Source organism: Dromaius novaehollandiae, chromosome 1 (genome assembly GCF_036370855.1).
Source record: "Dromaius novaehollandiae isolate bDroNov1 chromosome 1, bDroNov1.hap1, whole genome shotgun sequence".
Taxonomy (NCBI): Eukaryota; Metazoa; Chordata; class Aves; order Casuariiformes; family Dromaiidae; genus Dromaius; species Dromaius novaehollandiae.
The window spans coordinates 185,962,548-185,987,024 of NC_088098.1; the positions used below are offsets into that span (position 1 = coordinate 185,962,548).

Sequence of the window (24,477 nt, forward strand, 5' to 3'; positions counted from 1 at the left end):
TTTATCTAGTATCCACTGAATTACTGTTCTGCATATGGGAAAGAAGAACGTGGTTTTCTGTCGCTCTGCACCTATGTATTCAGGCCATAAGTTGTTTCCCCCTCTAAATATCTAGAATTATGCATCATCTGAAAGAGCAGAGTCAGCATCTGAAAGAGCATTCCTCATTCTTATGCATGACACACTGTAATGGAGACATGAAACAGGAAGGTGTAATATGTCATATTGCCTTCTAGATCGCAGGCTGATTATAGCTTAGAGAGTTTCAACAAGAAAACTAGTATTTCATTAAAGAAGAGTCGACACATAAATTCTAACTATTCACCGTATGACCTTTCCCCATTAATAGAATGGGCAAAAGGTCCTTGACAATGCTCAGTTTCCACATGAAAAAAAACCAAGGGCTCTGCTACAAGCTTGCTATGCATTCGCACTTGGCCTCTGCAAATCTCTCAGTACTGGCGCATTGGGAAGTCTCATGAGCGAATATAAAAGTGTTTAACTGTTTAACTACTCTAAAATTATTCTTTCATAAAAACAGAAGTATTTTTATATTTAAATAAAACTGATAATTTGTGCCACTACAGTGAACAGAAATTGTCTCAGTTATAGGCTAAGCTAAGTAAGAATTAAATCCTATTGGTCAAACTTTGATGTTGAAATGAAAACTGTTTTTTTTTCCTCCTATCCTAAATGGTTTACACTTACGTTAAAGACAATGGCAGCACAGGGGACATCAAAATTTTCTATGTCGCCTATAATAAGACTCATGTCTATCTCAAGGGTGCAGTGGCACACAGAGAGAAGTGGAAATTTATTAACTTGTCTTACCATTAAAAAAAGCAAACAACATAACCACTCAGAGAGAGCCCTAGCACTTATAACCAAAAATGGAGACAAGATCACTTCTACGAAGATACTTCTTGAAATAACAGCATATAAATATTCCTAATAGAACACAAGATGTCTGGAGGGCAGAACCTGTAAGACCTCATTTCCTATCAACTAGGGGACAAAATGATGGGTAGCGCAACTACTCTTCTGCTTGATCCCCAAACCTACACAATAAATTCACCTCCCTCCCCCATGTCCTTTATGATATTCTTCTCCCCCTTTTCCTCTCTTGGCCCGCAGGAAAACACCGCTGAGCTGCAGCTGATCTGGAGCTGTGCCTGTGCTGACCGGCCAGACAGCGGCTGCCCGACAGCATGCCAAGCGCGCCGTCTTTCCCACCTTCCTGCGGAGGGGGGCACCGAGCTGCAGTTCCTCTCCTCCACCTGGCCACTGCTTTTCACAAAGCACATAGAAACCTAATTGTCTTTAGGACTTACACACCCTTTCAAATTCAGCGAAGATTGGCCAGCAGGCTGAAGAATCTTACTGCAAGGCAGACAGACAGTGCGAGCATAAAAACTTCATTTCCTTAGGAAACCAGGCTAATAGGAATAATAGTAAAAAATACAGCAGGTGTATGGATAGCACAGCACAATGTTTAGTTTCTGCGAGTTTGAAGTCATTGTGACAGTGAAGAGTTCAATCAGGAAAAAATAAAAAGCAGCAACAAATATTTTCTCTTCAGTGCCACTGCACAGAAGGAGAGGGCTCCTCCAAAAATACGTGCAGGTCTTAACTTTGGGAACCCGTTTCATTCCTTTTAATCTTAGTGTATAGTCTGACCTGCTTCCGTTAACCCCTTTGCAATGTTAAAGACCATGCTGCAGACTATGTGACTTTGAAGCCCCACCTGGAGTTCAAGTCAAGTCTTTTTGTTTAAAAACCCAAGGAAGAACTTGGATATAATCAAAGACACTGAAGTTGCAGCCTCCAGCCTCTCTTTTGAGAGATATTTTTCTTTCTTGCTCTTGTTACTAAAACTCATTTTCAATTCCTCTTGATGATGATGTATTCTTTCATATTTTATTCTTTCCTTGCTTTGTTTAGGCGCCTTATCTCAATTTATGGCATATAGGAAAAACAGATAATCAAGCATTATCCAACAGAAGGCAAGTTCCTTGGGAACCATTAAGTAAACACCCAGAGTGGGAAATTTATCACTACTCCTACACAGAGGGTTTTGTTGCAATCGTTTTGATGCATTCTTACTATATTAAAAAAAAAGGATAGATTGGTTGTGTACATCATAGAGGTGTCTGTTATTGAAACTGTGCCTGGGTCCAGCACACGCATTTGGTGGTACGAACACTTGCCCTGTGGAACAGAACATATGGCATCTGACTAAAGCCAAAGCTCCACTCCCATTGCAGATGACAGCAAAGTTTCCAGTGATGATGGCGGATGCTCTGGTTGAGATGCTGGAGCTTAGAATATTGGGGATCCTGGCTGTGTCATAGACTTCCTTTTGGGTTTCTCAGGAAATAGTTTACAGATTGGGATAAAGGACACAAAGTGAAATAAAATAATGCCTGCCCTTGCTGGTCTTGTTTACCAGGTCCCATCCAGCAGACTTTACCTTTTGTCCCTTACGAGGGACCAGTTGGCTGAAGTCTCTAATACTGCTGTCTACAGACACATCATCTTTTCAGGTCTGCCATACAGAGCACTCTAACTCACTCCTTTACAAACCTGAGTATCGCTAGCATGGCTTCCAGTAACTCCTGGATTGCCTGGCAAGCAATACTGCAGGCCTTTCTAGCAAATCCCCTAGCCAGCTGGTTCACCCAGTGGCTACCACCAGACCCTGTGGGACACTGAGCTGGCAGGCTGGGAGAGCTTGCCTGAAGTGTGTAGTGATTAAGGGAATCTTTATCCAGTTCCAGTTCCTGGAAAACTCCAGCAGTAAGAACACCTGCTTTTCTGCCATGCCTTTTACGTTCAGGACTTAGTAGGAGCTTGAGCCCAAGTTTTCCTGTCATTCACACAGAATCACAGATGGAACTTCCTGTGTTTCAGTTTGTGCCCATTGACTCTTGTCCTGTCGCTGGGCACCGCTCAAAAGAGTCTGGCCGCATTCTCTTGACACCCTCCCTTTAGATAGTTGCCTACATTGATAAGATCCCCTCTCAGTCTTCTCTTCTCCAGGCTAAACAGGCCCAGTTCTCTCAGCCTTTCCTCATACATCTCATTTGTATGAGGAACATTCCCCATATGTCCTCATTCATCTGCCAAGACACAAATCCACGTTCCCGTGAATGTCTACCACCATGTGGATTAGACATGGCTACTTTTACATGTAATTAAGCTGATTTATACAGCTTCAGGATGGGGCCTCAAGTGGCCAGAACAATCTAGCCAGTCCAACTCAAAAGTCTTTCTGGTTTCCAACTAAACATTTTTCTCTACATTGACACATTCATTATGTTCTCTCAGACTCACTTCCCTTTGCTTTTCAGTCTTTTTAAGGCTTCCATTTCTGCACTGCTGTCCTCTTAGCAATGCAGTTTCACCCTAATGGAAATTTCCACAGTGGGAATACTACAAAATATTTTTGGATCACTGAAGAGTGCAATTCTAAATAACAGCAATCACATTTATGCCTCACTAAAACAGTGGAAAAAATCCAGTATCTAGGACTGAATGTTTAATATGCTAGAGTCAAGATACCTTTTCTTCAAAGAAACCTTGCAAGTATTATATATTTTAAATGGATGCAGTCAGGTCTTGCTTGTCACAACCTTATATGGAAAAAAATGAACAGCTGTATCTTTCATGTTTTTTTCTCATATCCACTTTCAGTATCATATCAAAATGTTTATAGCATTTCCAAGCATCTTTCATTTAAAAAATTTCCAAAAATCCCTTAAAATTTTATATCCTTGTTCTGAACTTAAGGAAGGACCTTGGATACAGTACCTTTCACGGAAAGCAATATGCTTCTACTGCAAGGGCAGCTGTTGCTCCCTCCCCCCATATGAAGGGCTTATATTTAAGGCAGGATTTCCTTTTAAAAGCTATTGTAGGCAGCCCGCCAGGGCTGTAAGTTCTACCACGCAGACTAAATGCACACAACCACATAACAGTATCCAGGAAAAAAATTAACTTTTAAACAATCCTACTGCTTTCATGTTTTGGACCCGGAAGCTTACCCATCAGCTGTTACTGAAGTAGTCCCGACTCCTAGCATATTCAGGTTGATAGATGCTATTAGCTTGCATTTTGTTCTGTAGTCGGTCCAGAAAAGCATTATTTACCCTTAAAAACAATGAAAAGGTAGCTGAGGAGTTCACAAACTTTGGAGATTTAACATTCTGTGAATAGCTTTCCCTATTCTCAGTTAAACACATACCTTTCTGTCTTTCAAGCCTGTGTTGAATAACCAGAGACTGGCATAAGACCGTGTGGATTTCATTTTCAGTTCATCACGTTTATTCCTACCCTGTGATCAATCTTTTATGATTAAAAAGCATCCCGTGGCTGCTGTGAGAAATGCACGAAAACCCTCGGTAGAAAGTCTACGTGCATAGCACCCGCATTTCCAGTGAGTTTAGCTATTTAGACAATTCAACTTAAGTAGTCTTTCAACCCTCAGTACACAAGGAGAGTTTCTAGAAGTACCAGTTTCCTAATGCCAATGAAAAATCCACTTAAGTTTGTTACTAATAAAGACAAGTTGTGCAGCCGTCAACTTTCCCTACCCTCCAGTTCAGAAAGCACCTCTAGCATTTTCCTGCACTGCTTTATCAATCTGGAACACATACATATACACTTTCCCTCAGTCTGTTTTAAGTATTTTCAAACTGGCTGAAAGCTGCATCATTTTTCTCCTTATTAATGTCTAGGACTGAAACACATGCTTAGAAATGACAGTCATGTTTTACAATACTTTTTGTAAAAAGGAGGTAAAATGCAAGATCCTAGATTATTTCCGTCTAGGGACATAGAGATGGACTCAGTCTAATTATCTCAATATCTTTGCTGTAACTGCCCCCCCCCCCCCCCAAGAAATAAAAACAGTATGGAGAGTGGTTGCCCAAGGAATTACTTCTTTTTTTTTTAATTCCTTGATGATAAAACAACCCCCTAAAATGATGGAGATTTTATTATTGAGACTGAGAGGTGTTTCTTTTTACCTGCTGAAAATAAAGTTGAGAATAAAGCTATGCTACAAAATAGCAAAAAGTCAGTTAGTGATAGAACTGTAAGATTAAAACCACAAAACACAGATATGGCACACCGGTGGGTGCAGTCTGGGACATGAAACACTGCAGCTACAGAAGGCCTTGCCGCGCTGCAGTTTATATCTGTACAAATATCTAAACTCATGTTCTAAACATGCTCTGCCTGTTAGCTTCAGTGACAACGCAAGAAGTTGCATCGACAAAGTAGTCCATTACAAAATATGCTTGAACCCATTTTAAAATATGTTTGTGTACATCTATATGTATGTATATATGTATGTATGCATGTATTCAGCTAGCTTTCAATGGTTCAGCTTAATGCTGACAGAATAAAGTGAAAAAGGCACTCTGTCATATTGCACACTGAGCAGTTGTAATGCTGGATATTAGTAGCTCATCTGAAGGCAAAGTTAAATTAGAGGCTAGGTGAGGGATCCTCATTGCAGTAGTTTTCTAACACACAAATGGCAGCAACTTTGAGACCCTTTCTAGATAGGAATTCAATTAAAGTGCATTCTCATTTTTTTGCATCCTACCTCCTCTGTTCATTTTGGTGTGCTCTTGTTCGGGCTTCCTCTTCCTGCTTTTGCTTAAATTCCATTAACTCAGCCTGAGAATGATAAAAATCAAAAAGCAAACTTTTTAAATTAACATGCCTATGTTGAAAACCCAATTAATTCCACATGGTGTTAACTTCAACCAGAACAATGTGCCATTTCCAAAAACTTCCCTCAACAGCATTTTATTTACATGACAGCACTACATTAAAAACTGAGCTCAGTTTTCTGTTCAGGGTTGCACTAGATGAGATATATTTGTGCCCAAAAAGTAGGAAGTAAAAGAATTCTGACAGCTGCATCCGTACATTTAAAGGGATATGCTCGACACCAGTCTACATGCAAGGTTTGTCCTTCTAGTCGACCGCCTAGCTTCCAGACACTGCTCCTACATGCCCTCAGCACCCTGAGCTCCAGTTTGCCATGCAGTACGATGGAGAAATGTGCAAAGCCTTCAGCTTGAGACCTTCAGCTTCCTCCTGCTTCAACCCACAGGTCTGAATATCCCTGCAGGTAGGAGGGCGAAGATGGCCGAAGTCCCTTCACAGGAGCCAACACAGCCCAACGTGACTCCTGTAGGTGTGAAGGAGATGTGCCCTTTGCCTCCTGCCTCTGTGGAGCATTTCAGGAAGCGCATCTGCTGTATCCTTCCCTCCTTTGCCCACTTCCCCAGACTTCTGTCTGACAGGAAACCTCTTCCAAAAGCATTACTCCAGTTCAGAACCCATAACAAAATAATCACACTTATACTCCATGTACAGTGATCTTGCTGTATCTGTGGATTTCTTTTCTCCTGTCAAGTTAAAAATTTTAGGATTGGAGCCTACAAACCTTACATTACGTAATATTAAGGTATATAAATAGTTTCAAAAGGACTTCTCTCAAGAAGAGCATTTGCTATGCATTTTCAGGCTGGACTACTAAGGAAGCACAGCTTATGACTGTGCTATGCGTGTGTACCTGTTTGTTTGTCTCTTACTCCCTGCAATGCACCCAGGAATTGAAGATGCAGATTTTTCTGCAAAGAGAATTTGGCTTGCAGGGGGAGGGGAAAGGGATAAGAACAGACCCATCCTTCACATTTTCTATAGCAACTGAGTAGCAGTAGGAATAGGAAGTAAAATAAAATGATACAGTTAGAGAAAAGCTTCAATAACTGAATGGAGCTATGAAAGTTTAAAAAAAAAAAGAAAATCAATTTAAGTGGAACATTAAATAAAAACTATGCAATAAATGTATGCAAAAAAAGATCAATAACTGCAAATGTGTTGTGTATCAATATTTGTCTAGCCCTAAAAGAAGAAACAGGATTAAGAAATAAAAAAGCCAACCTTAATTTTCACTGTTTTAAATAACTATTCAACCTGAAAATTAAAATCCACTATCTGACTTTCCAATATGCTGAGTCCTCTCCTGGAGTAATGTTCTGAAATATATTGCGTGTATATGATGCAGTGTTTAAAGCGTATTGAAAATTTTTAAATCAAGCAATACATACTAAAACTTGCTCTAAAAAAAATGCAACTGACAATACCTATACGTTTTATAGCAACACTGTACTAGAAGGTACACGCAAGACAGAATTTACAATTACTTTAATACATATTAGCTTGAAATAGAAATGAGCCAACATAAATCTGAGGGACAATCATTGGGCCTTTAAAATACGTATTATTTACAGTAGGTTGTAAGTAGTACATTACTCTCTGCAATATGTAACAGCAAATACGAACGCAAGGAGCACGATGGACTGGCACACCAGGAAAGAATAACCTTGAAACGAGTCAAAACCTTCTTCTTAATCTGTGTTAACCAGTGAAGAGCCTAAGCTCTATACAAGTATCTTAAACCTAACTCACAGAGCACAGGCATGCTAATTCACATTTGTATTTATTTTGTCTATGGTAGAATACATGCACAATACAACAGTTGCAGGCTGTGTGGCCTCCATGACTAGCTCTCAAGAATTTTCCTTGTATATGGTTCCTGGGAGTAAATATATATCCAATGGGAAAGCAGTTAAGACTCTCCCTAGATTGTTTTTTTTTCTTTTTCCTTTTGTTTCTAGCATTCTAGTTGCTAAAACACTATGAAAAGAGCACAATTACCCCCAGCATTTAATGAAAGGCATCTGTGAGGGGACTGAGTCATTTGTCCAGCTCTATTAGAAACTCATCATATGGGATTTGTTGAGCTACCTAAGATTCTACAGCTATGGAAGTAGTTTAACATTAATTTGGATATAAGTAACAGCACAGGCATTACAAGAGGCTTAGCATTTGCCAAGGTGTCTCTTGAGCAATTTGTAGTTAATGTTGCCCTCCTCATACTTGCACAGTTAGAAGTGGAGCCGAGATAGCCAGTTTAGCACAAGGCTGTAGTCTTGTGTAGATTAAGTTCATGTGCCTACAGTAGCCAAAATAATGTTAGAGGGACTGTAGTGGTTAGGATGCATTTTCAGACGATGTGTCTTTCATATGCAGAAGATTGATTTCTCACTTGTAGTTATGGCATACCTGCTTTCTAGACTACTCAAAATTCTTGGTTTATGTAGTTAGCAAGGAAAGAGAGACAGACTGTATAGCAAATCTGAATGCTTCCGCACATTCATTTCAGAAGGCAGGGCACACAGGCCTTGGTTCTCTGAAAGGAGACTTTATTCAGAGTCTGAGACCATCACGAATAGCTCAGTAAAATTACTTCTGCCTGAAAGAGAGGAAATTGGTTTCCTTAGAGTATGAAATTGAGCACTATGATCCAGAAAATGCTCTGCACAATTGTTCAAAAGGGGAGACGAATAGAAACTTGTCATCTAGATGCAAATAACCATGAACTCAGAAGATAATTCAGTCTATATACAAATCTTACAACTTGGCTCATCTCTCTCACAATATTTGAAAACAGTGACCAAATCACTTTCCCTAAAGAGAAGTTCTGTGCGTAGGTTACAGTAATCAATGTATTTAATTGGTTTCACAGCATGCAAAAATGATACAATATGCAAAGTGTTAATGTATAATTACCTTCCTCCGTTGTTCTTGCTTCATTTCCTCTAATTTTCTGTTTTCATCGTCTCGAAGAGCTTGCTTGTAAGTATGGCTTCTAGTCTGTTGTTCAGCAGAGAATATAAAACATATTGATAGAGAGGGGGTGGACCGCACCAAAATCCCAAGCCTCATTCCCAAATCATTATACAAGTAATTAACACAACAGAAATGGCTGAAGGATTCTGTTCACTTAAGAAAATTCAAGTCTTTGCACTAATATAAGCTAGAAGCATTCAAAAAAAATTTTCATTCATTCATTCAGCTTGGCTAAACGTCCATCTGCACATCACAACAAACCAGCCACAGCACATGCTATTGCTTGTCCCAGTGATAAGCATGAAAACACCCTAAATAATCAGAAAATGCTAATACCATATATGATAGTGAGATGTGGTATTTGGGGAAGAAGAAAAGGTCTGGAAGTATTACCAGGATAACAGAGCAGAAGGGAGGCCTGATAAAAAGAGGGTAACCCAGGAGTATTTCCATGTAAGTATTGAAAGCGGATGTGTGGAGGAAGGACAACAAAAGCCAAGAGATCCTGCCTGCTGTTATTCAAGGGGCAACTAAGAGGAGTGAAAATCTGAACTAGACACCACAAATAAGATATCTGACTGTGTAGGAGTTCCTTAAAATAACTAGCCCAGGTCTTTCATAAGGTGTAGCTATGTGCAAAGTTCTAGTCTAGTACTAAGTCCTTAGGCCCTTACACTGTAAAGTCTTTGAGCAGGGTCAGAACCTATGTGTAGCACACTATGAAATAAACCAGTGTGATTTAATATGAAAAGTGTGCAGGTCTAGCTCATAGTTTGACTTTAGCAAGGGATTTGATGCAGGGCTACACAATGTTCTTCATACTTGATATATATGGTTCAGAATGACACCATTAAAACGACAGGCACATAATCTGCTAAAAGGGCTGAACAGAGAAAGCAATTATTAATAGCTCAATTTTGAGCTGGGAGGAGTTGTTACATGTGTCCAGGGAGACTCATTCTGGGTCCGGTATCATTCATTACTCTCAGTAATGGCTTGGAGGATCATGTGGAGTGTATGTTAATCAAGTTGGAAGACAAAAAACTAGCCAGGATTGTTAACACTTTGAAACACAGGATTAGAATTAATTATAAACTTGATTAAATAAGTGGGCCAAAAAGTCACCAATGACATGAAATTACTCAAAAGGTGGCAAATTTTTCCACATGCATTTGAGTAATAATTGACAGTGATATTTGAACTAGGTGTGCTAAATAAGTATCAGTATCAAAGTAACGATGGGCATGAAAAGAATTAAATCAACATGACATTGTCCAGAACTTGTTTTAGAACATTAAATTAACCCCCCCACACACTTTTAACATGAATATCAGGCACTTCTTAGATTTATCGTACTTCGGAATTTCAGATGAATTGGTCCTGAATGTTTTAGTTACTCCAAACAAGGAACAAGTCCAAGATCACATCAAAATTAGAGTATGAGTTTCCCCACAGGTCAAGTGATTTGGTATTATGCCAGTTCTATCTGGGTAACAAATCATTGGTTAATGTGCTTCATCCAAGGGTTAGATGCCCTTTCACAGAGCATAGAAGCTCTGAGTATGGCTACAGATTGTTCTTCATCCAAATTGGTTGGAAAGACATTTTGCTAACTGCATTGCTGCATTATAAGCAAGTGATAAACTGAGTCACAAAGGTTTACAAATGCTGTGATGCAATGCAATAGGCACACATAATGTCAGCTCATACTAATAAAGAACATCACAGATGAACTATGTATTTTATTTGCTTGGGTATTGGTTAAGCCAAAGATGAACTATGGTGTGTGATTTGGCATAATTTATTATGAAAACCCTCAAAAACTGCAATGAGAATGAGGCACAACTGAGTGGATGAACTGGTGACAATGACTAAAAGCAGGACCTGTATGACTAAAAGAATCCAGTGCTCTTTTAGGCATCCACCCACTTCTGCACAGATATGCAGACACAGCACTAAAATCCTGAAATCTAAGTCAGTCCTGGGGACATGTGCTAACTTATCTTCTCAGTTCAATGCTCAACGTCCTAAGAAAGGCTGAGGAGCAGGGTCTGCCATAAACAAAGGACCAGCTCCCCATCATTCAGAGTGCAGGATGCTTCAGAGGGAGGCAGAAATAATTTCAGTACATTTTTTCCTCCCTTCCCATAGTATCACATATTCCTAGTCTTCTCTCTTACTTCAGTGGGCCAGTCTTGCTGGGCAGAATTTGATTGCCTCAAACTATAAATCTGCCTACATTACACTGAGATTTCTTTATCTTTTTCAAAGACACAATATGACCTGAGGAATCAAAGGGGAAATGAACCTACTTTCAGTGTCACCTTCTCCTTTCACACAACTGAGACATGGGATGAGATACCACAGCAAGACAGGGCCCTTATATATTGTTGTGATAATTTCTATAAATGGGAGAAAGTCTGGCACATTTCCATGGCTCCTGAGAAAATATGCAGGAGAATCTTTTCTTCCCTTTCTCAACAGTTGATGTTCAAGGCTCCATACCACAGAGGGCTGCCCAGGTTAGGTATTTCCAAGTTTCTGCTGATCTAGACTATTGTCCATAACAATAATTTCTGTCCACATAGCTATTTGCTGCAGGTTTCCTCTGACTTAGAAGCCCCCCTAAAGGAGAAAATTTCTATCTCAGGGTTAATATGTCTCACTGCAAGTTTTTCCATCAGTGGGAAAGCTTGGTTTAAACATGAACAGACTAACCATATATGAAAAAGCCTTTTTGAAACAATTAGAATAATTAGAACTTAAGCAATACTTTACATCTTTCCTAATTACATCGATACTTACTAGGCTCATTCAAACAGGGACGAAGTCCCTACGCAGCCTGTGGAATCACTTTTATGACACACTGAAAAATAAGCTTCTCTTCTGACTAGATTTTCAGTGCAGTACAGCATCCACTGACATGAGCCAGCTGAGATTTCATAAAAGCATGCCACCAACTGATGGGTACAGACACATTTAAGATTCTCATCTGAAGTTAGAATATAAATCCGCCTCTTAGTTATGAGAGAGAGATCGGTGAGTAATAAAGGCTGTCCCCTACTATGTAGGATATTCTGCCAATGTATCACAGACAACGTACGCAATCTCACTCACCCAGAAAGACTCCTTGGTACCCACTGAATTATGTCTGGGCAATTAAGCTCAATTAAAATACTCTAATATTACACTATTGACAGTACCTGGAAAATTGACAGAAAATATTTCACATTCCATGCTTTTACTTACCCATGCTGTAGATTCTAGGCCACGATTCACAATCTGACAGGAATCACTCTTTGGCAAACCCAAGTCCAATCTGTTCAATAATTCATTGGTTTTGCTACAAAGAAATCCAATCCAAATAGAATTGTTAGTGCTTTCATTAAAAAAAAAAAAATACAGCTTTTTATTCCATCCTTGGAATCTAGCCTAGACATTTTATCATGCAATTACTGAAAAACATCATAGGTGGAACAAAAGGTTATGGAGACAGACAGAATGAAATGGGACAGCTGAAACAGAAGCTACATTGTGGATAAGACATTTGTTGGGAGGATTTTTAGGTAAACAATTATTGTCATTTCCGTGTTAGGGTTCTGTAGTGGCTATGCTTTCTTTCCTCACTGTCAAGCTCCTAAAACAGACTCACACACCACTGGACTTCATCAGAATGCAATCACTTCACTGAACTGTCGCAAATCTTTCTATCAGATCCATAAATCTCAGATAAGTAATTTAAAAGATTATTTTAAAGCATCTTCCTTCATGGTTAACACAACACGTGCTTACAACGGATTACTTAAGTAACAAAACTTTGAAGTATTTTGTAACATTGAAAAAAATTCTCATCTATAGTTGAAATGGAATTGCACAACATTGTCATTTCTTATTCAGGCAAAGGCAACTTTACTTTTCTAATCATATCCCTTATAAACCAGATTTTCAAAGTGGCATCAGATCATTCACAGTTCCAACCAAGTACAGTTAAACAAAGTCATATGAGTAACATTGAAACAAATGCTAAAAAACAAGAGTTTTGGTGCAGTGATCAGGAATCTGAGTTTCCTAACCTGCAGACCCAGGCATATCTATTCAACTCTTTATGCATTCAATGGAATTGAGTTGGAGGAAAGACACAATTTTATTTCTGTACACAGCTTTGGATACAGTAGTTCACTCCCAGTTTAAAGAAAGCATGAAAGTACTGAAGTGAGAGCACAAAGAGTGCTTCAAAAGGGATTCAACACAAAAAGATTTACTTTGCTTACAGAGCAACCAGCGAGCTCTGTGGGGAGAAGAGGCCAATACTAAAGGCATCTTAACCTTGGAGAAAAACCCTAGGCTGCCAAACAGTGATGATGACTAACTGCTGAAACAGACTATTAAGCATGGTTTTGGCTTTCACTCCATGTCCTCAAATGGAGAGTAGATCCATTTTTGGAAAACATCCTGCTGGTCAGTGGGTGTATTAAGGGAGGATGGGGGGGGATAAAAAAACAAAATCACAAGTTCTTCTGTGTTACCGTACAGAATACAAAAACATATTACTGCTTTAAAGTATAGATCACTGACTATGCTCAGGCTGTGCAAAGTCAAGCTTTTAGAGTCTTAATATTCCCAGTTCCTTCCTCCTTTTCTTCATTACAGGGGGAATTAATATAGATCTCAGCCAATGCACAATACAGAAAGAACCAAATGAACCATAAGATACCCTGCTATACAGAGCGCCAGGTTAAACGAACTAATGGTCTCTTCTTACTCAAGCTTTAAGAACACAAAATTTCTTCATGAAAAAAAATCAGTGGATGAGTGGTGATATTAAACAGAGTAATTTCAGAAACTTTAAGTTTTACATTTAAGATTTCATATTTCTTTGGCTATGCCAAAAAGAATGATTTATTCCTATACCAGAAAGACTAAATACTTTTACAGAAAGCTTGGAATACATTTGAGAAGTCTGCTGCTCTATAAAGAAATATTTTGCATGCTCAGCAAGTTCTCAGATACAAAACTGGGAGGAGGGGGTGATACACCAGGTGATTGCACTGCCATTCCAAGGGACCTTGACAGCCTGGAGAAACAGGCTGAGAGGAACCTCATGAGGTTCAACAAAGGAAAATGCCAAGTCCTGCACTTGGAGAAGAATAACCTCATGCAGGTGGGTGACCAGCTGGAGAGCAGCTTTGCAGAGAAGGTCCAGGGGTCCTGGCAGACAACAAGTTAAACATGAGCCAGCAATGTGCCCTGCAGCAAAGAAGGCCAGTGGCATCCTGGGATGCCTTGGGAAGAGCATTGCCAGCAGGTTGAGGGAGGTGATCCTTCCTCTCCGCTTAGCACTGGTGAGGATACACCTGGAGTGCTGGGCCCAGTGCTGAGCTCCCCGGTATGAGACATGGATTTACTGGAGCAAGTCCAGTAAAAGGCCACAAAGATGATGAAGGGTCTCTCATATGAGGCGCTAGAGGGGGCTAAGAGAGCTGTAACTATTTAGCCTGGAGAAGAAAAGGCTCCAGGGGGATCTTATCAATGTTTAAGAATATCTGATGGGAGGGTGTAAAGAGGGTGGTGCCAGATTCTTCTCAGTGGTGCTCAGTGACAGGATGAAAGGCAATGGGCACAAACTGAAACACAAGAAGTTCCATCTGAACATAAGAAAACACCTCTTTACTGTGAGGGCGATTGAACATTGAAACAGATTGCCCAAAGAGATTGTGGAGTCTCCATCCTTGGAGGTATTCAAAACTTGACTGGATAAGATGCTAAGCAACCTTTTCTAACTGATCCTATTGAGCCGGGACATGGACTAGATGATCTCCAGAAGGCCCTCCAACCCTATCTACTCTGTGATTTTGTGATTCGGCAACTTGGGGTATAGCTGGATGTCCTAATACCTTATGGATGAAAAAAGCATGATATGGGAAATGTGGAAATTCTCATTACTGGCATAAGAAGGGGGTGGAGGGTTTGCCTTCCCCAGATCAGCTCACTGATATGTGAAAAAGCCAACTAAGTTTCAGTACTAGAAGCTATGATTGCAAGAGTGGAAACAAATCAAGTTTCTCAGCAAGACCGTGTGCTGCCTTTGAACATACTTTGACATCCTGCTACATCACACCAAATAATATATTCCAATTCCTTTTGCAAGAAAGGGGCTCAGATTTCTGAATCTGACTGAAGACGGACACTGTCAAGTCAGTCATACATGTTAATACATTGTGCATCATCTCTATGGAAACCCAGCAATGCATCTTCAGTTGCCAGACTGTCAAACTGTTGTCTGGATGGTACTTTTCATAATATTTATCCTAAAATCATAACAATGCACAGCATAACGTAAGTTATGTTGCTTGGAAAGAGGGAAGTCAGAGAGATGACAGTTCAATTAACATCTTAGAGAGGCAAGCATCATCTCCAAAAGGAAATGAGCATATCAAAGTGTTCCAAAGGTGTTCCACATGCAGACAATTGGTGCAACATCTCACTTGCACAAAATTTCAAGGGCTAAGCAGAGATGCCAATAAAATGTGTTCCCCTAAAATAATTGGTGTTAAGGAAAGAAGAGCAAGAGCTGAAGAACCAAAATTAATTTGGTCAGCAACCTGATATCCTTCACAAATAGTTAGACAGGAGGAGATCCAAAATTTAGAAAAAACAAGATGACGGCACCCTTCTCTTAATGAGTAAGGTGCTAACCTGAGCTCTTACCAGCATGGGGAAGCCTCAGGTTCCCCCCAGAGCATCAGGCTGAATAGGAGAGAATAGTTGAGAAGTATAGTTTGTATAGTACAGTAACTGGAATGTTCTTATGAGGGTATTTTGTGTTTCTCTGTAACACCGTTTCCTGTTACACAGTTGGGAACAACGCCTTTTGCTTTGCTAATAACAATGCCTGGTATGTTTAATAGCACTAGGCAATACTTTTAAAACAGGAACTCAGCTGTCTGTCTGTATTGTCAGAACAGTCACTGGCATAGTTTTGACCTGTTCCAAATAGCACTTTAACACACACACAAATAACTCCTGGATGCTGTCCAGTAATTAATATTAGCCATGAATAACTCCCATTTTGGATGCACCTGCCCCATTTTAGGGAGTAAAAAAGTTTGCTAGCAATGGAGGCAGGCAACTTCAATCCTGCAGACCTCAAAAGTAACCTAGTCACTTGTTTAATTTATGAGTATAGATGCAGCAACTGTGGACCAAAGTACAAGGGTGAATTTGGGAGCCAAAGTTGCTAAGAGCTTTCATGGGAAAATATTGACTCTATTGCCAGGATCATGGAGTAACATAATTGGGGCAGTGCCTGACTGCAGAAATCAGTCCATGTTGCAGATACACACGAAGGCTTTCTGTGGGTTCTTAGATATATGGCTCTTTGTCTTACATCTGCTCTCCAAGCAGAGTCATTTCTTGCATTTCTTAAAAGCTTTTACTTAAAAACTTACATATTTGAAGTCCAATGAGTATGCGTAAAATACAGAAACATGAATGTCTTATGTGTTCCACTGAGAATGATGTAACTTAGAGATTTACGGTTGGCACCCTGCTACTGTTGGCACTCACAGGCTACTTCTGGGAATCTACAAGCATTTCATATTTTGGGGGACAAAATGCATGTCTTGCTTGTGTCAGCCAAGGTTTCTATGGCCTAGATAGGGTTTAACAGGGTCCTCTAACAGTCTAACAGGGTCCCCAGCCTTGAAAACTGAGAAGCAGAAAACGCCACTGTTGACTCCAGCAGGTAACTGTTGAAGATCTGAAGATCTACACTGACCTTACTGCAGACTTTAGGTCTAAAGCCCTATGCAGAGTAAGAGCTTTGACTACTTATATCACTTGGGTCTTAACACTCATCTAATTTACCATGAGAAAGCATATGTCTACAAGGTGAAGAGAAGACCCAGTCCTGAAAAGGATTCAACCCTAAGCACATGAATACAGGATGTGGATCCAGTCCCCAGAATCTTCCTCCACCCAAAAACTTGGGCTATGAAGCTTGCTAAGCTTTTTATTTGATATAGTCCTTACTTCTCCTCCAAATGAAGATAAAAAGAAAAGATTTTTTTTCTGCATACAAATACATTTCCTGACTTTTTGAATCTGTTTTTACAGACTAACATTAAAAATGCATATATTAAAAAGACCGCTTGTAATCTTCATTACTGCTTCCAAATGAAACTAGTGGCAGTTAATTCTTTTGCTTTAATTGATGGATATTGAAATGCCAGGGTACAGAAAAATATACTGGCTTTAATGCCAGTACTTTAAAAAAGCATATTACTTTTGAATATACCATAAATCTATTTATTTCTCTTGACAATATTTAAAAGATAATGGCCACTCTTATTACTACCAAAAACAAGACAGCTTCTAAACTCTGTTTTCTCAAGTTACAGAATCTCCAGCATTACAATGCTACTCTAACAAAATGTCCACAAGTAAGCTAAGAGCCATCCAAACAAATCGATACAAAATAAACAAGTCCAGTCCAGGTGAATCGTCACAGCCATTTCAGACAGGAGAGAACATAATTGACTAAACAGACAAAAGTACCATCCAGGGATGAATGACAGGGGACACGTCAACTTCCAAATTCATTGCCAGTGAGTTATGTTCAAGTGATAATCCACCATTTTCTTCAAGTTCATCTGAAGTAGTAAAATCCATGCATGCATAGTGTTAGTTTCATAGATCTGCATAGAAGTTTCATGATGGCTTTTTAAAAAACTAACAAGACTCCTCTTCTCAAAAAAAAAAAGAAAAAAAAAAGAAATAGAATTTCATTTCAGACATCTTTTCACACCACTAACAAGCATTTGTACACTTTTCCCCACCTCAACATATTTAACTGGCCAAGCATAGCATCATCTTTTACTTTTGCAGAAATTGAGATGCATTGTTTAACACCACCATAGGCTACCAGCAAGAAAAGCTGCCCTTCATTTCAGTAACATCCACAGAGGCTGTGTTCTTACCACGGCCCTAAAATTAGGCTGGATTAGCCCAGGCCCAACAGTAAATAGACTTAACAGAAGTGAACTTTGTGTTTTATTCTTTGTTCTTGTTCCTTCCTCATCCAGAGCTCTACCTTGTGCATTGCCACATGCAATCTGGTCAGTCTTGCTATGATTCACATGCCAGGCTGGCTGGCACTAAGGCTCTTCCTTCTCTATCACACAAGCTAACACAAGCCATTAAAATTAAATGTCAAAATAGAATAAAATTTCAGTAGTCTACACAAAGGTAGATGGGATGAGTATTGATTTATGCAGATTTTATGCAGATTCTATGTTGGGAGATGGAGAAAAAGACTCCAGATGGAGCTGTAGTTGGGATTTTCACACATGAAAAATCATTTGCTGAAGTGAAAATGCAATTGGAGGGTAATACCAAGATTTATGAAAAAAAAAAATCCACCAAAGGCACCTATTTTAAAGTTAACCCATTAAGAAAGTTGTAAGCAGTCTCACTGGAGAGACCAAAAGGCTTTTTGATTGTGTACAGTCCATACACGCCTCCTCCCACCTTTACACCTTTGTTGCTGTGATAAACCTCTGTAAAAGAAGTTTAAAAGCTTACAAGGAACTGCCACATTTCCCATGACTGGGCCATGACAAGGGGCAAAGTACTAAAACCACTGCCATCTCTTGGCAACAGATATGCTCTCTGCTCCTACACAGATGCTGACTTTTTTCCTCTACCTCAAGTCTAATGGACGCCTGCAGGACAGGTCCACTTTTGGGTAAAATGAAAAGTTGAAAGTGAACCATGTGCAAAGTTGTCAGCATGAACTAATGCACATTTTTTCATGTGGGGGATTCATCTTTTCCTGGAAGCTATTAGGTGAAAGAGCCTAATACTTAACCCATCAGATTCCTGCATGATTTGACAACTCCCTCCCAACGGCCTTTACTGGGAAGAAAGGCACTGCTTTGGGTATTTAGCTCACTTATCTTCTAGCTCAACTCCTTTTGGTAGCCACATACCAAGCTAAAACACAGTATTCACAGACTTCACTGGGAGCCATGCACAGGCAAACAAAGGAGGACTTTGACAAATCTAATATTAATGATCAAAACTGTGCTGCCTTTGGCTGGTAGCACATTCCTGTCTGCAAGTCCTTGAGTTCTTATTCTTGTGGAGAAGAACAAAATATGTGTCAGTTCTTTTTAGGTATAAGGCTTGAAGAAAGTATAAAAATAGGTTAAAAGAATGCAGCAACTTTCTCAGCAGACTTATTTTCTTCACTTCCCACCCACACCCAAAACTAATTTTTCCTGTCAACCCACTTGTTTTTTTTGTTTTCCTGATTGGATGAAATAATACTGCTAGGCTATTCTTTCCTCCCACCAACTCATCCAATATTCTAGGAAGTTATTTTAGACATCAAGTTTCATTTATTATCTGAAGGAATAAGCATAAATCCAGTTTTAAGTAAAATGCAGTTTTGTATAAGTCTATTGCATAGATTTTCCATTCTGTGTGCTCCATCTGCATGTGCAATCTGCTTCTATATTTTCAGCCAGCTTGCATGGGCAGATTAATGTGTACAATTAGAAAGCAACCTCACAGGCGTTCAATAAACTGCCTTCATTATTACACTCAAGAGAGTCCCTTTGGATGTCTATAAAAGCCTAGTTTTCTGCCTGTTAGCTAAATAATTGACAATGCTTAAAATAATCAGGAGCAAATGAACAAAATGAAGACCATTGTGGTGAAAGGAAGCAAACAAAAGATTCTCAAGGCTGCAAACCTTTTTGTGTGGTTCCTGCGAGCCCTCTTTCACTCTCTTTGGCAACCTATATTAAGAGTCTGGTCAGGTTTACCTATGCACTTCTGTGGGGAAAATTTGCTACCAGCCTGCTGTTTGAACCACACATCATAGAGGACTGAAAACTGGCAAGGACACTAGAATTTATCCTGTAAAAATAGATAAATAAATAAAAATTCTGTTTTGATTCAGGTTTTATTTTCTTCCATTTTATGACTTTTGAAAAGACTGCTTTGGCAGGCAAGCGTACATCAGCTTGGTTGGGTGAAACTCCTGCATTGTATTTGGAATATTCACTTAGAGGCACTCTAGCAAGTTCTGTGTTTCAAGCTCCAAATTCTGAGCAGAATATACTGAGTGCACACATGGACCAGAGTGAAATAGTGCCAGGAATTTTTACAGGAGTGCAACCTTCACAAAAACAAAGACATGAATATGTAACAAAGGGAGGAATTAAAACAAATATTATGTAATACCTCTCCCCTCACCAAAAACCCCCACTCTATGTGCTGGACTACTTTTCCCATTATACAAACAGGCGGGCCTATTATATAAGCAGGTAGATGGCTATTAGAAACGAAGTGGATTACATCCAGCACTACAGTTCTTGTGAGTCAAAACCAAATTAAACAAAAACACCTTATCAGAGAGCTGGGCTATAACCTTGTAATGAGATACCTGACAGTTCAGGCTCAGATTCATGCAGCCTGCACAGCAAGTCACAAAGACAATTTATGATGTGGCCATCCCTCGTTACGGTTTGAATGATAATTTCTGTGTCCTAAATAAAGGAGGACTTCCAGGAGGGTCTTGGGCAAGGCACGCAATCTACTCTTCATTCCTGCTCAGAAAGATGGATGCTCAGTCTTCTCCTCAGAAGAATTAGCAATTGAAAATTTAGGACCACAAAAGCATTCAGTATCTTTTAACCCAGTCTGATAGAAATACAGTCTCTAGTGCAGGGTATTAACAAATGTAAAATGCATCCAAGAAACCATTAGTCAGAAGAAAGGACTCTGTTTTGCATACAAGCAGTTTCCAGGAGACACGTGTGCATGTATGCCTCATCTTCCTGATCCTATGTCTGTACAGTCAGGACCACAAAGATGCTGCCACCAAGAAATCCCCCAAGTGCTTCCCCTCTGTTAGTACAAACCATAGCAATCCTGCAGAGCAGCAACTCCTCCAGCCCAAAGTCTGCTTCTGTGGGCTATTCAGGCTTTTTATACAGAGCTACATTAGGACATACCTTGTGGGTTTTGCCCACTTTAGTCACCTAATACAACCTGAGTCCACCTGAGTCTGCAGAGCTGCTGATCCCAAGAGAGGGACTTGAAGTCTTTTCCACACCTCTACATGTGAGTGGAGACCTCATTTCCACTGGACATCAAGAGTTTAAGCAACTCTCATAGTAGATAACAGTCCACTTTTAAGAAACATTTGTACATAAAGGAGCTAACAAGCTTTCAAGAGTTAGGAAATAACTGTATTCCCCAGACAGTGGACAAGGTTGCAGTCAATTTTTCCTTCTGACATTTGTTCACTTAATATTACACCCTTCAAATGGGAATTTCTGTGAGAAGTTCCTGTTTTTAACAGTGATAGGATTTTAGTCAGAACCAAGGAACTTCTGTGCACTGCTGTGCTTTATTAGCACAATATGTTAATGACCCAAGAGTCTTAGATGCTTTTCCACATCAAACAGAAGAGGAATTTCATACAAGAGAAGGCTCTGACTGGGCTCTACCCTGTGCAGGAAGATACAGCTAAAGGAGGTGGTCAATTTTAAAAGGTTTCCCAGCTAATGAGACCACTGGTAGGCACTGATCTCATAGAGAAAATAGTGATGTTGCAGCTAGGGATACTTAGAGAGGACAGACTAACAAGGAGGCTTATCTTTTGTAATAGTCCCACAGGCCACGATTTTGCAGAGGTCATTGCTCTGTATGCAGCACATGACCTTCCCTTCCCCCTCTCTCAGCAAGCAGGGAAGGAGAGCAAAATACCCTAGCAGAGACAGGGATTAAAGGGGCACAACCTGATATTTATTCTTTTCACCTCTAGACATGTACTCCGCAATGATGGAAGTAACAAGTCACTCACTTTTACACAGTATGCATACAGTACTGTGTTAAGTACCAAGCACTTCTCAGTGAACATGTCTCTAATAACAAGTAGTAGTACATCGTCAGAATTACTTTACAAGAGCTGAGATGTCACACAGCAGCTTCCCATTACTGCTGGATGTTGTGTTCCACCTCAACATCCAAAGGTAAGTTCATCACTGCCCAAGACTCCTTTCCTCACTCCACTGGAAGATTTCTTCAGAGCAGAGAAGGCTCTAGTGAGGTAACTAGTGTTACACTGTACAGTATGAGAGGTTTTCGGTTGACCAGATTTGCATTCACTATATATAGGATTTCAACTCACTTTCTCCAGGTACAATATCCATTAGACCCCTCTGGTATGTTTAGTACACAGAGTACATAAAATAAGTCTTTGGACAGTTATGTGTCATCTCAGCTGTAACAGAGCTTGACAGTCCAAAACTTCACCCTAAACTTCAGTCTGTTTGGTTTTCTAAGATGACCCCAAATGAGCAAGGCTGTCCTAAATCAGCGGACAGAATGAGCAGCCAGCCAGTTTCCTTCTCAGTGCCAAGTCAGCCTGAGCTCCTACACCACCTGGGGCTGACTGACTCTGCTCGCATGAGGGTGTTTTAGAGGGTCTGGGCCTCCTTTTGACAGGACCACCCTTACTTTTAACAGGAAAAAAATGCCAAATGGCAGAATTCACTTCACTCTAAGCAAAGATACACAAGGAAGGTGGGGGAAAGAAGGAGCTATGCCTCCTTTCATAACTGAGTAAGCTGTTAAAACAAAAGTTAGATTAAATGGAAAGAGGAGAACCTTCAGAATCCCCTCAGGAAAAAGCAAGTCACATAACTGAGGACACTATACTGAAAATATTTGATGAGGCTGTCCTCAGGTTAAGCTCAGAGAGCACAAGACACAGAATCACAGGGGCTGGAAGGGACCTCTGGAGATCCTTTAGACCACCCCACTGCTCAAGCAGGGTCAGCTAGAGCAGGTTGCCCAGGACTGTGACTAGTCGAGTTTTGAGTATTTCCAAGGATGGAGATTCCACAGCTTCTCTAGGCAACCTGTTCCAATGTTCAACCACCCTCATTGTAAAAAAGTTTTTTTATCTTCAGACAGAATTTCCTGTGTTTCAATCTCTGTCCATTGACAATTGAAATGAAGATGTCTAGTCTATCAGAAATAGAGATTTAAAACTATACTGGGTCCTCAGAAGCCCTGAGGAATCAAGGAAGGTGGGGGGGTGGGGGCAAATCCACATTGAGTGAGACAAACAGAGGACAAAATACTAATATCCATGAGACAGACTTTGGCAATATATTTAAGGAAAAAGAAAAATAGAAGACTTGGGGGAAAAAAGGTGGGAGGGGAGAGTCTGAAATTGGTGAGAAAGCTCCAAAATGTCTAAACATTAGGAAAAAAAAGTCTGGGCAGAAAATGAAGGATCTGGAACTACTAGCATAGGACACAGTTGACTCTCTTAAAAAAGTCAGAGAAGGATAGAGCAATCAATCATGCTGGGAACACAGGTGAGCTATTTCAGGAATTAAAGACAGAAAAGGTAAAGGTGACTGAACAGCAACGTGTGTTAATTACGTGATACTATTGGTTTGGATCAGTTAAAAAAACCTCAGGGTAGAGTGAATTGGCAAGGCAGGAACACCACTGCCAATGGAATCAATTATCTCAGGAGTTAATCCATATCTAAATCTGGCAATAATGAGGTATTCTTGGGAAATAGGTCTTCATTGCAGGCTAAATTCCCAAATCTAAGTTGTAGAACTGTGCTAAATATAGGAAGCCCTCATTATTTTCATGTGGGTTAGATATCTTTACCAGTCACTAAAATAAATAGGTGGAGATGTAATTTAGATCCTGTTTTGACAATTAATCTTGCATTGAATGATCATATATTCATTCATTTATATAAAGAAAGCACAAAGTCTCTCTATAACTCACAGTTTTCATTTCAAAGTGTATCTTTCGAGAATTTAAAAGAAATCTACTGGCCAAAAGAGCTGACAGAATGAACTACGAAGGAGGCTTGCATTACTTCAAGTCAAAAAGTGAAAAAAACAACAGCAAACACACCCTGGCCTCACCAAAAATAATTAAAAAGGAGAAGGGGAAAAACAGTAGCATGTACCACACTCATTGGGAAGCATTTCAAATTTCAAACATTATTTGCTAATGTTTTTATGATTTACATACTAGTTAGCAAGGAATGGAAGACACATATATTGATCAAACAGCAGTTTCTTAGATGCCAAGAAATTAAGTAAAAAATGCTGCAAGTCTGAAGAGTGTAGCTTAGCTAAAGCAGCAAAAGGTTCTTCAGTCTTGCAAATGCATAGAGGACAGGAAAAAGAAGCAGGACAGCTACATACAGAAAAGGTGACTGAAAACAACCATCAAGTAGGCTCCTGATGTGAATGGTTAGTCATCAGAAGAGAGAGAGCATGCTGAAAAAGAAAAAGGTAGCCGGTAGGCATCCTCTCTTATTTTCCCCTCAATGGCTCTCACAGAAGGAAAGAAGCAGCTCCTCTTTAAAAAGGGAAGGAAGAAAGTCTCATAACAGCAATTCTGGTCAGTTCCCGTGCCCACCTCAAAATTATTTTATTTATTTTTAAATGGTACAGGACAGGGAGGGAAAACAGCACTTTCTCTGAAAACCAGAGGATAACTTTAATAATAAAGTGAAAATTACTGTGTGGACAGTTACTCTGTCCAGCAGAGACTGGATTCTTCTCACCTACTTTAGGAGAGACCGTTGAAGTTAATTGCCCAGTCTCTGTCTATGGTCCACAGAAGTGAACTTCGAGAGGATGATTCATGTTCTCTCTACTAGATTTTTATTTTAGGAAGGGCAAAATTACTCCCTACAAGGGA

The 24,477-nt window shown here is 39.8% G+C and overlaps 1 protein-coding gene across 1 annotated transcript in view; it reads right to left on the reverse strand.

The window, feature by feature from the left end:
• Positions 1–24,477, reverse strand: part of EPSTI1 (epithelial stromal interaction 1) — a 52,131-nt gene that overhangs the window by 3,266 nt on the left and 24,388 nt on the right. Inside the window, exons 7-10 of the mRNA XM_026099198.2 lie at positions 11,965–12,058; positions 8,656–8,739; positions 5,612–5,685; positions 4,044–4,149 (exon numbers count right to left, since the gene is read on the reverse strand). Of these exons, the coding sequence (XP_025954983.2) occupies positions 4,047–4,149; positions 5,612–5,685; positions 8,656–8,739; positions 11,965–12,058 (355 nt within the window). The 3' untranslated portion in view covers positions 4,044–4,046. The remainder of the gene's footprint in view (positions 1–4,043; positions 4,150–5,611; positions 5,686–8,655; positions 8,740–11,964; positions 12,059–24,477) is intronic.